The sequence below is a fragment of the Benincasa hispida genome, chromosome 5 (genome assembly GCF_009727055.1).
Source record: "Benincasa hispida cultivar B227 chromosome 5, ASM972705v1, whole genome shotgun sequence".
Lineage (NCBI taxonomy): Eukaryota > Viridiplantae > Streptophyta > Magnoliopsida > Cucurbitales > Cucurbitaceae > Benincasa > Benincasa hispida.
This window is the reverse complement of record NC_052353.1, coordinates 40,312,413-40,328,915: the sequence shown is the minus strand read 5'-3', so window position 1 is coordinate 40,328,915 and position 16,503 is coordinate 40,312,413. Positions and strand designations below refer to the sequence as shown.

Here is a 16,503-nt window from a genome sequence, read left to right as displayed (position 1 = left end):
TTTGGTTGGGTCCAAAAAGTACTTCAATCCAACTTAACCCAACTCAAACCAACCCACGAACACCGTTAGGAGGAACATAAAGGAGTAGACCAATAAAAAAGTAAGACAAAATCCACTTATTGAGGATGGTCTTCCAAACAAAATTTAAAAAAGAAAAAAAACCCTAAATTTTGGAAGAATAAAATATTTACTTATCCATGGACCATGTTAAATATTTAGCAGTTTGATTTTTAAATAAAAAGATAGAAACAAAGAGAAATAACAAGGAAAAAAACACCGCATGAATGAAATTTAAAAATTTCTGAAATTTAATTTTAAAATCCCCAAATTTTGGAAGTAATTATGAAGAAAATCTTATAAAATCATGATGGTTCTTAATTAATTTATTGCATGAACAAATTAACAAAGGGTACATTCGTCATTAAATACCATGAGGAAATGGAGGGAAAAAAAAACACCACAATGAGAATAAATTTGGTAATGGTACTAGAAAGCTGCCAACCAGGATATATGGAAAAGAAATACCTTAGAATTCAAATGGTTTTTGAACTTTAGTCCTTGAAATGTTCTTTTTTGTCCTATTTCTTTGGCTTTCTTCATTGACCTTTCCCCTCATTTCAGGCCACTTGATATAAAAGATAAGTAAATAATATAACATTTTGAAAAATTGTAATGGGGTACTATAAGAAAAATGACCAAACGAAGTTTTAACGTGAAAGTACTCCGAAGAAAAAGGACAAAATCAAAGAAAGCAAGTCTAGCAGACTATTTTAGAAAAATGCATAAAAGCAAACAAAAATACTTATAACCTTATAAACACAAACAATTCAATGGAACCAAAAACTTATCAATCCAAACAAGTAAACTTATTAAAAGTAAGAGAAACGACCAATAGAATCCAAATTCATTTGACAAAATGCCTAGACATAAAAAAAAAAAAAAAAAAAAAAGAAAGAAGAAGAAAAAACTTATAAAGATATAATACATGTACAATTCAATGGAATCCATAAATAAATTTATCAACCCAAATAAGCTTATCGAAATTAAGAAAAAAGAATTATAGAACTCAAATTCACTTTGACAAATGCATATACATAAACAAAAAGAAATTATAACAATTAAACACAAATAACTCAACTTACAAAAAAAAAAAAAAGGTTAACAAGGTAATAAAACTCATGAAGTACGATGAACTCAATAGACACTATAAACAACTCAATGAAAAATTATTTATGAATCCAAACAAGTAAGCCTATCAAATTAAGAGAAAAGACTAATAACAACCATTTTCATTTATAAAAATGCATAAATATAAACAAAGTTACTTATAGCATACTTCGAACTAGTCTTGAAATACAAAGAGAATCCCTACGGATTATAAACTATTTTATAGTACATTAATTGAACCTGGAATGATTTTAACATAGTTTTAACACCTAAAACTTACCGAAAATGACTCATGGGTCCTAGTTGAAAAGTATTGAAGAAGCCTGAAGCTAATCCAAAACTTCATAGGAACAATTATAAAGCTATTAAAATTAGTCATATATTTTCATTTCTCATAAATAATTAAAATTACATAAAACTATTTTAGTAAATCTTAAAGTCAAAAAAACATACTTTCAAACATTCAAAATGTACTTTCAAACTCTTATCAAATCCCAATAGTCAAAATTACATTTTCGAATAGATGTGAAAAATACTTACCTCGATAAAAAAATCCTATAATTCTCAATCCAAATTTCACTTCATTGAACAATTGTCAACTTCCTTGAAATCTATACAATCAAAACAAAATTTACATGTTAGAATTCAATTCGAAAACCTCAATCGAATTGAGAGAATATTCAAGAGGGATATTCTTGCCTAAAATCTGCCATAAATCTTAATTGAGCATTTCGAATAAATTCAAAACTACGAACAGCAAGTTTTCACAACTCGAAGACTAGTATAAGATACTTTAATCGAATCTACAACTGTCCTTATTCCTTCCTTCCTGTAATTACCACCTTTTTTTGGTGTCTTTGTTTTCCATTAAAGTTTGTGTTCTTCCATTCCCTTTCTTTTCTCCCCCTTTTCCATGAGATCCAAGAGAATAATAATAACAATAATATATAGCAATGAAAAGAAAACAAACCCAAGAAAACAACTCTTAATCTTCACAACCCAAATCAAGATTTCTAAGCATTTAATTCGATTCCATTCAACTTATCAGGTGCCTTCGAATCTCAAATGACAAAAAAACATCAATAGTAGTATAGAGTATTACTGATGGAGATAAAATCGAGAAAAAAAGTAGAAGATAAACTTAGTAGCAAGAACAAGGAGTGACGGTGTGGAATCGAGAGATGTCGAGGAGTGATTCTAACGAGTGAGACAGACTGGTGAGAGTTTTTGGATGATGGAGAAATTGTGTAGTGTCACACCCCCTCCAGAGTCTACCTCTTTCACCTAGAAGGAGACATGAAAACAGTAAATACCACTCTTTTGTGATATCTACTGTCCACTCTAGTCTTTTTTGCCCACAACTTATATAATCTAGAAGATTGCTTAATTATAAATAGTTTACTTTATTACAATCAGGTTTTAATATTTATCATCATGTATTTACAAATTCCTAACTTCAATACTCATAACCAGACTTTAAAGACCCTCAAATAGTTAAGATAAATAATTAATCATGTAGTGTGATAGACATTGACCTCAAGCGACACCTCATAACTCTTTTCCATTGCTACCTGGAGGTGGATGGGGGAGGAAAAATAAAACATTTGGAAAACATGAACTAAGAAACCCAATGAGAGGTGATAACACCATAAAAATGCTATTTTCCTTAGCTTAGTTTAGGTTTGTTTATGAATTTTGTATGTTTATTATGCTACTTTGTAGGTATTGAGCACTCAAGAGGTAGAATTGAGCATTTAAAGTCATTCGGGGTTAATGAATTAATTTGAGCATTTGATGTTCAAAGGAGAAAAATTACCAAAATACCCTTGAAGTTAGTGTAATTAGCCTCCATCGAGCATAGCTCTACACTGAAAGGCAGAAAGCAAGTAATCCATACAACATAACGACCCTTTCTTTACACTCTAACCTTGCGTTGAAGACCTGGGAGCTTCTTTTCTTGCAGCGTAACAACGCCTAATCATAGCGTAATTACACTATGGATATTGACCGAAGAAAACATGTGCGCCTGATCATTGATAGTGTAACCCACCGAGTAATTATGCTACACCGAGAAAAAGCCAGCGTAACTACGCTCATCCCAATGTCGCGTTGTGGCTATAATAATATCTTTTCTTTCCGAATTAGGTAAAGAGAGAGGAGAGTTAGGCCGACTTTGAGTGCATTTTGCTTGGTTTTGGCTATTTTAGGCCAGAACTCATGAGATTTCCTTATATTTTGAACTTTAATGTCAAATCTCGACCTCGTGATTCGGATATGATGAATGATTGAAGGCTATTACGTCGGTTTTGAGATCTGTAGCGGTTTTCTTTAAATTTAATGAGATTTCTTATGAGTTCTTCTTGATCTTGTTGTTTCTTACTTATTTTCCAATCTTTGTTTGAATTTCTAGAATGAGAATATAGGTAGATTGAATTGACGACTTAATCTCTTGTACGTTAGTTTGCTCTTGTTGTCCGTAATTGCATCGAAAGCATGCTTAATACAGCAGCAATAGGTTTTTGTTATAATTATGCCTTGATTGCTCAGCTTCTAGGATCACTTAAGAGATAACGAAACCTAAACATTGTAAATGCATTAGGTTAGAATTGGTCATTCTTGCTTAAGTCCTAGCCAATCCAAGAATGTGATGTGATTAACTAAATGAAATGGTTGGTGTGACAACATTAGGTTAATTTAGGAATTGACGACATGTTGATTTTCCATTGGAGTTTCTATGGGATTTTCCTACATTTGATTAGACTTAAGAAATAGTTAATTCAAGAATGTTTTTATGATTAATCGATGATTAGATTTATAGATAACTCACCGATCTCTAAATCGATGAAGGTAATCTTGTGGCTCCATCTCTCTCTTTCTCAATCCATCTTACTTTTCTACAATTTAATTTTCGTATTTAGTTTTTCCTGTCAACCAAATCAAAATCCCCCCTGTTTTTATTGCTTTTCAAAGGCGAATTTAGCTTAGAAGAGATTCTATCTTAGGCCCCCCTAAGGTTCGAATCCGGACTTATCGCTTGTGCTACCTAGTAGTATAAGTAGTCGATTCGATGAATCATAAATATTGTTTGATTGTGGAGGGGAGGTTTACGAAGCCCATTCTCTGAGCACAACAAGTGGTGATCATAATATGAACATAGATTTTTCTTTTGAAAACCTTTTATAAATATTTTTCGATGTAAATAGTACCAGAATATCGAAATACTTGTTTAAATTTTAAAATATGAGCATGAGCATAATAAATAGTAATATGGCATGATCATAGATTTCCTTGAACATAACAAGGAATAAATCCATGTAAACCATAACCAAGTTCTAAAAATCAGTCTCCGAATAAAATATAACCCAACCATGTACACATGTCAACATAGAATCTCATCATAGGCTTAGAGCTGGCCTGCAGTCCCTCTATCCATCCTATACGAGATTTCCTCCACTGACTCAAATATTAGATGTAGAGATATTTTGACTATCCAATGGGAGACTCGGTCACAAACATAAAATCTCGATCCACAGATCTTTTGACCATCCCGTGCGGTCCATTAGGGTACAACAAGCAAACTTCAATGTTTGAAATCATGTTCCTCAAACCACAGTAAAATATGATTTTCTCAAACTAAAGGTTTACACATTTCCTTTTTCCACACATAACATACTGAAATAGTGTATACAAACTGGTAGAAAACATTCTTTTGTACAAACCATAGATCAATTTAAATCCAAGATTTTCAACCAGGAAAAAACATGTAATACAGATCATGCCAATAACTCTAGATCATACATATATATACTACTATATATGTATATAACATCAACCAAAATATTTAAAAATAAACCACTCTAAATTCACCAGCAAGGATTCTTTTTCCTCCAAACCTTCCCAACTTCCTCATCTTTTTTTGGAATCTTGGTTTTTTTAAATCCCAACTTGCCCTAAATTTGTCCTAGATTAGCTTAGAATTAAAATTAGGGCTATAATAACCTTAGAATACCTTTATGGCCTTAAACTTAGCTTACTAATACAAAATAATCCAAACTAGGTGTTTCAGAACTCAAAGGGCAGTAAGAGATGTGTTGAGCATGCATTTGGGGTAGTCTAAGATGGCTAATGAACGGACATGCAAAAGGGTGCTAGTGGTGCTGCTAGCACACACAAATGCAAGGTTGCTATTGGGTTGGGTGCTAGACATGGCAGATGGGTGGGCACCGTTTAGGCATGGGCATTAGTGGATACGATGGATGCGTACATGGGCACAAGCGTGCGTTAGGTTGGCCGCACAGTAGGGCAAGGTGCAAGTACTGCGTCCATGTGGGTGATTGCAAGCGGGAGGATGTGTGGGGTCTGAATGGGTGCGCTCGAGATATGTTGATGAAGCATGCGGCAGCTAGATGTAAAGTGGCTGGGTACTTGGATGCTGGCCTCTGCGGCAGTCTGACTTTTCTTCCTTCCTTCCAAGTTTTTCTAGGTCTCTTAAAATTGGATTACTCTGGCAGCCCAGTGATGTTTTCTACACTCAAATATCTTTAATTTGGCTCAACAAAATCAAAATTTTCTCGAGTGGAATGGAAAAACTAAACCCCTCTTTCCCCTATTTGTACTAGTCTCAAGCCCCCCTCCTTGCACCAACTTCTACTTGCATGCATTTTTAGGTGTCTTCAGCATGTACATTCAACACACACACCCTTTTAGGTGTCTTCACCAACTCTTTACATGGTTTTCCTTGTTGGGGTTGATGCCCTAAATCTCGTAGGGTCCTATAGTTTGTAAACATTGTTGAACAAACTCCTTATGTATTTAATAAAATATATGATATTTTATTCATGGTCTATAAAATAATTGATTCTTTAGTTGCATCAACCACAAACTAATAAACTAACATCCAAGGTTATCTTTGTAACTTAAACATGTATGTGGGGACATATGGGTAGATCATGTTTAAGTGATAACCTAAATGGTCTGTAGTAGTTGGATAAGGCTGGGTACCTTATCTTAGTGACACTACGAGTATGGCCCGCTTTGTAGGTGTTACAATTATTGTAAAGTACTACAAATTATCTGATTCTGATCATTCATGCATTATATATGCGAGTGGGGATATTCTGTACAAGGGAGTTTATATAAGACTGAACCATGAAATGTTTAGTCTCATTATATAACGTCGTTCATAATAGAGACTTACATTTAAACAGGATGACCATAGGTAACATGACATGAATCTTGAGTGAGTTGTGAACTCCTGCCTATGAGGGCGGTTCTTTGATTTATATGGGTAAGAATGGCCAAATTGCTAACTCAACAAGCCTTCCATTTTGAGGATTCGTCTGATTGGGGAGCTGGGAAGACAGCTACATAAGATGGAATTCACTCTTTCCCCGAAGCAAGGGTAAGTAGATAAATTACTCCCTTAAGGGCTGATTTCGGGTCTTGAACAATGTGGCGCCACACCCTCTCCTAGCACGAGAGGGGTTTAGTCATAGTAGGACTATGATCTATTGTTCATTAGAGGGATCAATCGTACTTGAGGAGTTAGATGTAACTACGAGGGCAAAACGGTAATTTAGCCAAGCTGTACTTACGAGAAATTTTTGAAAGGTCATTGTACTGTTGATTGGTTATATCCAATGGATACAAAAATATATCTGTAGTGCGAAGAGTACAGCTGTCGGTCTTTAGTGGAGTGTCCAACAGTTAACAGATGGTGAATAATGTAATTAAAGAGTTTAATTAATTATTCATGTACTGTTGGAGCTTCAAGCTATAGGTCCATGAGGTCCCCTTGGTAGCTCAATAGGATTTAGTTGAGAATCAATTTTTCAATTAATTTGAACTGTTCAAAGTAATAAAGAGATTTAATTATATATGATATAATTAAGTTGTTTCAATTATATGTGATATAATTGTCATAATGTATTTGATACATTATAACTTAATGGGAGGAAATAAATATTTGAATGAGATTCAAATATATTTTTTATGAATTGGATTCATAGTTGTTAAATTTAATATAAATATGATTTATATTAAATGCCATATGATAGAGAAAATAAACTATTGTTTATATTGTACGTGATACAATATTAAAACTATAGGTTATATGTTATATTTGATATAACATAATATATATATATATATAATACGATAAGTTAGTTATCATATTTATATTTATATTATTATTATTTTGATAATAAGGAAGAAAGTTACAATTCTCTTCCCCATCTTTTCTCTCCACCCACATCAGTGGGGGTGGTTATTTTTATGGAAAGTAGAAAAGAAAATTTGTTTTTTCTTCTTCTGGAACTAAGACCATTGAACGATTGTGAGAAAGAAAATACAGAAGTGTTCTGTGAGTTTGTTTTGAGTTTTAGAATTCTCAATCTTCTTCCTTCACCTTAAGTTTTTCCCTCTTAACCAAAATAGTCAGAGTCCACCACTCCTGCATTCTCACCCTAAGGTATCCATTGCGGTAGTATCGAGTTTCAAGGTTTATCTTGAGGAAGGTCTTCAAGAAGTTCGTGATCAGTTCGAGGGAAAACGTGAAGAAAAATGTCTTCAAAGGTGAGGTTTCTTAAAACCATTTTTCTTTTAAAGCATGTTGTAATTTAGATTTAAATGCATATCTTATTGCTTGTTTGCTATAAATCTTTGTATCCAATAAATTATGGAATTTGGTCGATCTGTTTCCGCTCAAGGTTCTCTCATTTTAGTTCCTTCAATTGGTATCCGAGCCAGGTTGTAGGTTTCTTATTCCGAATTTCATTCTTATATTGAATTGTTTTATAGTATTGGTGGGTTTTATAATCTGCATTCTATTTATGTTATGAATGGTTGTTGATAAATTTGTCGATGGATGTTTCGGGATAGAACTCTTTGTTTAAGGCTTTCTTTAATTTACAAATTTGGTTTGTAAAGGCCCTTGTGTTTTTGGGCATTAATTGTTACAATTAAGTCTATGATTTGTAAGTTTGAGTCACAAATGATGTTCCGGGTTGCTTCAAAGAAAGGTTGCAGAGTGTTGTTTCGATGGAGAAGACGAAATAGAGGTTCCAGATCTGTAGCTATAACTAAACGATCGGGTAGCTCTTGTTATGCGATCAGATAGCTTTTGCTACACGATCATGTAGCATTTGTTAAACGATCGCATAGCTAATGCTACACGATCATGTAGATTTTTCTATACGATCCTGTTGCGTTTACTACAAGATCGCTTAGTTGCTTGCTAAATGATCGTGCGGTCTTTAGTTGCTCAACGCATGGTTATTTGCTACACGGTCGCATAGTCTTTCATGCTTATCGCATAGTTGCTAGCTGCGCGATCGTATAGTCTTTCATGCTTATCGCATAGATGCTCGTCGTATAGATCAGTTGCTACATGATCAGCTGCAAAGTGGTTCTTTGAAGGGTGGTTCGGTTCGAGCGGTTTAAGACCTAGTTCACCTGTTTCGAACCGGTTGACTCAAATTTTGTAATAGTTAGCCTTTTGTTTTTTTTTTTTCTTTTTTAGAGAGGTCCTATCCTAGTCCATCAACTTTTAATATAAATATACATGCGATGTATGTTTTATATTATATGTCATAATATATGTCATATAGTTTCAAGACCTATAGCACGATTCATTACTTAGTTATATAAATATTATATATTAGTAATGAATGAATATTGCATGAAGTATGACATTATCTTAGGTTAATTTATTCATGTTACAATTAACTAAAGTATGTCTAGCATGCAATGGTTGGTTTTTAATTGTTTCATTTATTTATAATTGTTATAATTAAATAAAATTAGAATTAAAATTAATAATAAAGAGTTGCATGTAAACCTTAGGCTATAATCATTTTAAAAAAAATTGTTTTAAAATATGATTGAGATAATAGACCTAAGATCATATTTCTAATGAGATTAGAAATCTAAGTTTAATCTTTTAAATTGGTTTAATAGGATTAAATTGATTCTTTCTAAAAGATTAAATATGTAACAAATGTGTTGATTATTTTCTTTATTGTGAAATTTTATATTGTACTTATTGTATTATATTTGCTATATTTTATTCTTTCCTTATTTGTAATTATTTTATTCTTTCCTTATTTGTAATTAGGTATTTCTTCTATTTAAGAAATCCTTTCCTCCTAAGATTAATAAGAGAAAAGAATAATGGTTTTTAGCATGATATCAGAGCAACAACATTTTTGAAACCCTAAAAACCCAAAAAAAAAAAACCTATTTTTTTTCTTTTTGAAACCCTAGAAAAAACGCAATCTTCTGCTGATCGGTTGCCGCTATCTGTCAGCTATAATTTTCCTAGTTGTTGGTTCGTTTAAGCCCTGTCTCTTATACACATCTAGATGTGTATAAGAGACAGACTCAATGGGGATAATTTTTTTCGCTGGTCCCAAAGTCTTCGGATGTATATTCGTGGACAAGGGAAGATTGGTTACATCACAGGAGAAAAAAACATTTCTAGTCCAGATGACCCTTCATTCGCCAGATGGGACGCTGAAAACTCCATGGTTATGACTTGGCTTGTCAATTCCATGGTCGAAGACATTGGTTGTAACTACATGTGTTACTCTACTGCCAAGGAATTATGGGATAGTGTAACTTAGATGTATTCTGATTTGGGCAACCAGTCACAAGTATTTGAGTTGAACTTAAAATTGGGTGATATTCAACAAGGAACTAGATCCGTTAGACAATACTTTCACTCATTAAAAAGGATTTAGCAAGACCTTGACCTCTTTGATATGTATGAGTGGAAGTCTATAGAGGACTAAAATCACTATAAGAAAACTGTTGAAGATGGTCGTATTTACAAATTCCTTGTTGGTCTCAATGTTGAGTTCGATGAAGTTAGAGGTAGAATACTTGGAAAAACTACTCTTCCAACTATTAATGATGTTTTTTTTTTAAGTTTGCAGGGAATAAAGCCGCATGAATGTTATGATTTGCAAAAAACCTATTGACTCAATTGAATGCTCTGCATTGGTGACTGAAAATACTGCAATGAAGGCTTATAATCAATCCAATAAGCCACATGAAAAGCCTCGTGTCTGGTGTGATCATTGCAATAAACCTCAACATACACGTGAACCTTGTTGGAAACTTCATGGAAAACCTGCGAATTAGAAAAGTTCTAAGCAACATGCCTCTAATACTAATGTTGTTGACTCCAACCCATTTAACAAAGAGCAAATTGATCGAATTTTGAAGCTACTACAGACCAATTCATCGTCTAGTAATCCTAGTGTTTACTTGGCACAATCAGGTACTTGTCCTCAAGCTCTCTCTTGCCTTAATTCATCCTCATAGATTATAGACTCTGGAGCTTCTGATCATATGACCAGTTCCTCTTATTTATTTGAATCATATTCTCCTGTGTATTGCAATGAAAAAATTCACATTGTTGATGGCAGCTTCACCTCTATTGTAGGAAAAGGAACTATTCCTTTAACTACAAAACTTATATTACGTTTTGTCCTTCATGTTCCAAAATTAGCTTGTAACTTGTTGTCTTTTAGTAAACTCTCTAAGGATGCTAACTATCGTGTTATCTTTTATGAAACTCATTGTATCTTTTAGGATCAAGAATCGGGGGGGGGGACGATTGGACGTGCTAGGATGATTGATGGTCTCTATTACTTTGATGAAGTTTCTGCTAGTCATAAAAAAGTTCAGTGCTTGAGTAGTGTTTGTTCTCCTTCTATTAAAGAAACTATCATGCTTTGGCATCGTAGATTAGGGTATCCAAATTTTTTTTATTTAAAGTATCTATTTCTCGATTTATTTAAAGGATTTGATTGTTCAGTTTTTCAATGTGAAAGTTGCATTTTTGCCAAACATCATCGATCCACCTATTTGTCTAAACCGTACAAGGCTTCATCACTTTTTTTCTTAATTCATACTGATGTTTAGGGTCCGTCTAAAGTCTTAACTCATAGTGGTAAGCATTGGTTTATTACCTTTATAGATGACCACACTCGTTTAACTTGGCGTTATTTGTTAACAAAAAAAGTCAGAGGTAAAAGAGGTTTATGTTCGGTTTTACCATATGATAGAGACTCAATTTCAAACAAAAATTCGAATTCTTCACTCAGATAACGACATTGAATATTTCAATGAATAATTAACCAATTTTTTGCAAGAAAAAGGTATTTTTCATCAAGTTACGTGTCGTGACACGCCTCAACAGAATGGCATTGCTGAGTGAAAGAATAGACACTTGAAGTGGCTTGTTCCTTTATGTTCTCTATGAATGTTCCAAAATATTTGTGGGGTGATATCGTTCTTACAGTTGCATATCTGATCAACCGAATGTCATCTAAGGTTTTGAATTTTAAAACTCCTCTTAATCACTTCAATGAGTTTTTTTTCCTAATAATCGGTTGTCTTTTATTTACCAATTAAATTGTTTGGGTGTACTGTTTATGTCCATACTTCTCCTCTTTCTCGAACTATGCTTGATCCTCGAGCCACTAAATGCATTTTTGTAGGCTATGTTTCTCATAAGAAAGCTTACAAATGTTTTGATCCTTAGACCCACAAGTAGTTTGAGAGTATGGATGTGTCTTTTTTGGAAAATCAACCTTTCTTTGGCCCAAATTTTCTTTAGGGGGAGATATCTAACCTTGAAGATAATTTTTGGGATACTTTACCTTTCCCAAACATCAGTGGTCCTGCAATTATGAGCTCTAGTCCTTCGATACTAAGTATGGAGAGTTTTTCTTCAGGGGAGAAACACTACAAAATGACTCCACAAGTCGAAATCCTGAACTTCAGGTTTATACTAGAAGAAACTTGACTCAAAGAGTCTGAGATCAGACAATTGACTTATCACAGGACCAATCAAATACTCCGATGAATGATCCTGAAGATCCAGGTATTAGACATTCTACTCCTATTTCTTCTAGTTCTTCATCTCCTTCTAATCCTTTACCTGATGTCTCTGATCTTGATATTCCAATTACCCATAGGAAAGGTACTCGTAAATGCACCAAATAGCCCATTGAAAACTATCTTTCTTATCATAGATTGTCTAACTGTCATAAAGCCTTCACATCCAAAAAACCAACCTATTTGTTCCAAGGAATATACAGGAAGCTCTAAATAATATGAATTGGAAATTAGCAATGATGGAATAGTTCAATGCACTGAAACAAAATTGCACATGGGACATAGTCGAACTACCAAAAGATAAGAAGACGGTGGGATGCAAATAGTTGTTCACTGTAAAATGTAAAGCTAATGGTAGTATTGAAAGGTACAAGGCTACATTGGTTGCCAAGGGATTCACTCAGACCTGTAGCATTGATTATCAAGAAATATTTGCTCCAGTAGCTAAAATTAATTCTATTAGAATTTTGTTGTCTGTGGCAGTTAATTTTGATTGGCCTCTTTATCAACTTGATGTGAAGAATGTCTTTCTCAATGGGGATCTTGAAGAAGAGGTTTTTATGGACTTGCCACCTGGTTTTGAGGTGGATCTCGGGATTAACAAAGTGTGCAAGTTAAAGAAATCATTATATGGGCTTAAATAATCTTCTAGAGTATGGTTTGAACGGTTTGAAAAGGAAGTCACAAGCTATGGATTCAGTCAAAGTCAAACTGATCATACTATGTTCTATAAACATACTGGAAGTGGTAAATTGGTTGTTTTGATAGTGTATGTTGATGATATCATTCTTACAGGTAATGATGAGACAGGACTAAATATCTTAAAGAAAAACCTTGCCAATGATTTTCAAATCAAGGACCTGGGAACCTTAAATTATTTCCTAAGAATGGAGTTTGCCAGATCTAAAAATGGCATTCTTGTCAACTAGGGGAAGTGTATTCTTGACCTACTGAATGAGACAGGTTTACTTGGTTGCAAGATAGCAGAAACTCCTATTGAGAAAAATTTTAAATTGGTTGCTGCAACTGAAAAAGAAGTAAAAGAAAAGGAAAAGTACCAGAGGCTTGTAGGGAGACTCATGTACATCTCTCACACACGTCATGACATTGATTTCACAGTTAGTATAGTAAATCAGTTCATGCATGCTCCCGAGTCAGTTTACTTTGAAGCAGTTTATAGAATTTTGAGATATTTGAAAGGTACTCCAGGAAAAGGTATATTATTCATGAAGCATGACCACCTAAACATTGAGGTTTATACTGATGCTGATTGGGCAGGAAGCACGACTGATAGAAGATCTATTTCGTGGTATTGCTCTTTTGTTGGAGGAAATCTAGTTACTTGGCAAAGTAAAAAACAAAGTGTGGTTGCAAGAAGTAGTGCTGAAGCAGAATTTAGGGCAATAGCCCATGGTATTTGTGAAGGCATATGGATAAGAAGACTATTGGAAGAATTGAATTTCTCTCATACAATGCCCATACGCATATTGTGATAACAAGTCAGCAATTTCAATTGCCCACAATCCAGTCCTTCATGATAGGACCAAACATATTGAAGTTGATAAAAACTTCATAAAGGAAAAGATTGATGCAGGAATAATATGCATTCCCTTTCTCCCAACAACAGAGTAAATTGGAGATGTGTTAACCAAAGGTCTTCCAAAGTGGCAATTCAACAAGTTGATTGACAAGCTGGCTATGAATGATATCTTCAAACTAGCATGAGGGGGAGTGTTGATTATTTCCTTTATTTTGAAATTTTATATTGTACTTACTGTATTATATTTGCTATATTTTATTCTTTCCTTATTTGTAATTGGGTATTTCTTCTATTTAAGAAACTCTTTCCTCCTACGATTAATAAGAGAAAAGAATAATGGTTTTTAGCAAAATGTATCTATAAGGGACCTTTTATCTAAAGTAGGTTCTGGCTAGGATAGGGTACTTAAGTCGATGGAAACATCGCATCCCTACCTGGGAATCTACATAGAAAGGTGAATTAGATAAATTTGTTATATGCATGCAAGTTTGATTAAAGAGTTTAATGAGACTTCAATCAAAATTGTTTAATCATCAAAGACAAGATTTTTTTTAGCAAATTAAACAAACACTTAGATAAAATTAGTAGTTGGATTTTCCTAAGTTAATTAACCCTAAGTATAACACTTAGTGAGGGGAAAATGGGGTATATGATACTTCAACTTTGCCTCTACGCGTTTCTCCTTAAAAGTTCACACCGTGAGATCTACTCTCGGCCTCGAGGCACCATGGGTGTCCCCCTATGGGTGGCATTTGGGTAGGTCAATACCATGGTGAATGGAAAGAGTATTTATAGTAAGTGGGAGCGGGACGCGTGATAACATATCCTTCGGTATCTCTCATTAGATTGAATAAAGTTCCATGCATCGCCTCGTTGCATCGTGGTTATCGCCATAAAGGTCAAGTTATCTAGGTCATCTCTTTGAAATAGTCAGTCTTAAAAAGTAAACAGCGTTATAAAGTAAGAGTGACTCATTTTGTGGTCCGATCTTGTACAAACTCTTTTGCACAAGGATACCCCCACTCCTCATGTACAACATGAACGAATTAGGATCACTTCATTTGTAGCACTTTACAACTCCTTGTAACAACTACAGAGCAGGTTGTATCCAATAGTGTTACCAGAATAAGGTACCATGAACTCCTGTTTATTTAGGATTGCCTTTAGACTTGCATAGGTGAGGGTTGGTTCAACAGCGTCGGCTCAATATGACTGCTATTTCAGAAGTAAGACCGGATAGATAGCTGGAGACATAGGGTGCAAGAGGGAATTCACTCCTACCCGCTTTAGGGATAGTAGAGAGGTTGTTCCCTTAAGTGCTGATTCTAGAGCATGAACAAGGGATCCCACCGTCTAATTTGGCATGAGAGGGACTCAGTTTTGTGATTGGATCAAAAAACAATTGTTCATTAGGGGATCAGTGGGGACTTAAGGAACAAGAGATAATTTCGTGGGTAAAACAAGGATTTGACCCAACCGTTATTATGAACAATCTGTGAAGGGTTAACTTACTAATCATGATTATATCAAGTGGACATAATATATCTACAATGATATATCTACAAAGATTTGACCCAACCATTATTATGAACAATCTGTGAAGGGTTAACTTACTAATCATGGTTATATCGAGTGGACATAATATATCTACAATGAGGGGAGTTCAACTATGGGATTTAGTGGAGTAACCCATTAGTTAACGAATGAGGGTTAGATCGGTCTAATGAGTTTAGTCGATTAATCTTGAATCGTTGGAGCCCATGATCTGTAGGTCCATGAGGTCCCCCTACTAGCTCGAAAATGGATTAGCTCTAGAGTAGTGTGATAAGTTAATTTGAAACGTTCAAATTAGAATCAAACGTAATTGGAAAAAATATATTTAAATATGATTTAAATGTATGAAGATGAATTTGTGTAAAAATTAATTTAATATTGGATATTAAATTAATTAGAATTATTAAAATTATTTAAATAATTATTTATTAATTTTATTAGAAAATTAATTTATGAAACTAATTTTTAAAATTAATAAATTTTGATTTTAGAAATAAAAGATGATTTTAAAATATGGAAATTGAAAAATCACATAAACTTGAAAAAATGGGTTTTTTCAAGTCATCTTCAAAGTTGCTTACAAAGAACCCACCACCTCTTCTTTGGTTTACTTCAAGCATGAGTCGCATCCCATGTATCACATCTCTTTGCATGAAGTGAAGAGGTGAAGAAAGTGAGGATGAACCGATTGATTTTTTGCTGAAAAATTTGGAGGAAAAAGGTGTTCTTCAATGGGTTCATTGAACTTTCTCCATATTCATTTTGATTCTAGCTTTTTTTGACTCCCACAACTCAATCTAAAGCACCGAGAGGATAGTAGGGAAGATCTTGTGGTGGTTTACACAAGAATTTGGAGGATTTAGCATCTAAAAATCAAGATTTCGTTCGTTCGGCCAAGGTATGTTCTTGAAACCCATTATACTATATTTTTAGCATGTTTCTTTTCAACCAAAATTACTGAATTAGAGTGCTTATGGATCCTATTCCCTTCCGCTGCGTGCTAGTGTTGATCCAACAACATGTCCCCTACACGAATGATCAGGATTAGACCATCTGTGACAAGTCACAACACTTGTGACAATTCCACAAAATGGGCCATATCCGTAACGTTACCAGGATAAGGTTTCGCTTCTATATCCATATACTACAGACCATTTTGGTTATCACTCAAGACATGATCCACTTGTATGTCACCACATACATGCTGGAGTTACATACAGATAACCAGGGATTTTATGTTTATTGGTTTGTGGTAAAGCAAATAAAACATACAACTGAGCAAAAACAAGATGTGAAGTAAATATCATATATTATACAATACAAGCGTTCACACAAAC

The 16,503-nt window shown here is 34.0% G+C and overlaps 1 protein-coding gene across 1 annotated transcript; it reads left to right on the top strand.

The window, feature by feature from the left end:
* The first annotated feature begins 12,036 nt into the window (after positions 1-12,036).
* LOC120077335 (uncharacterized mitochondrial protein AtMg00810-like) lies at positions 12,037-13,565 on the top strand. The gene is made up of 3 exons (XM_039031217.1): positions 12,037-12,157; positions 12,556-12,677; positions 13,002-13,565. The coding sequence occupies exons 1-3, from the start codon at positions 12,037-12,039 to the stop codon at positions 13,563-13,565; spliced, it is 807 nt and encodes a 268-aa protein (XP_038887145.1).
* Positions 13,566-16,503: the final 2,938 nt, after the last annotated feature.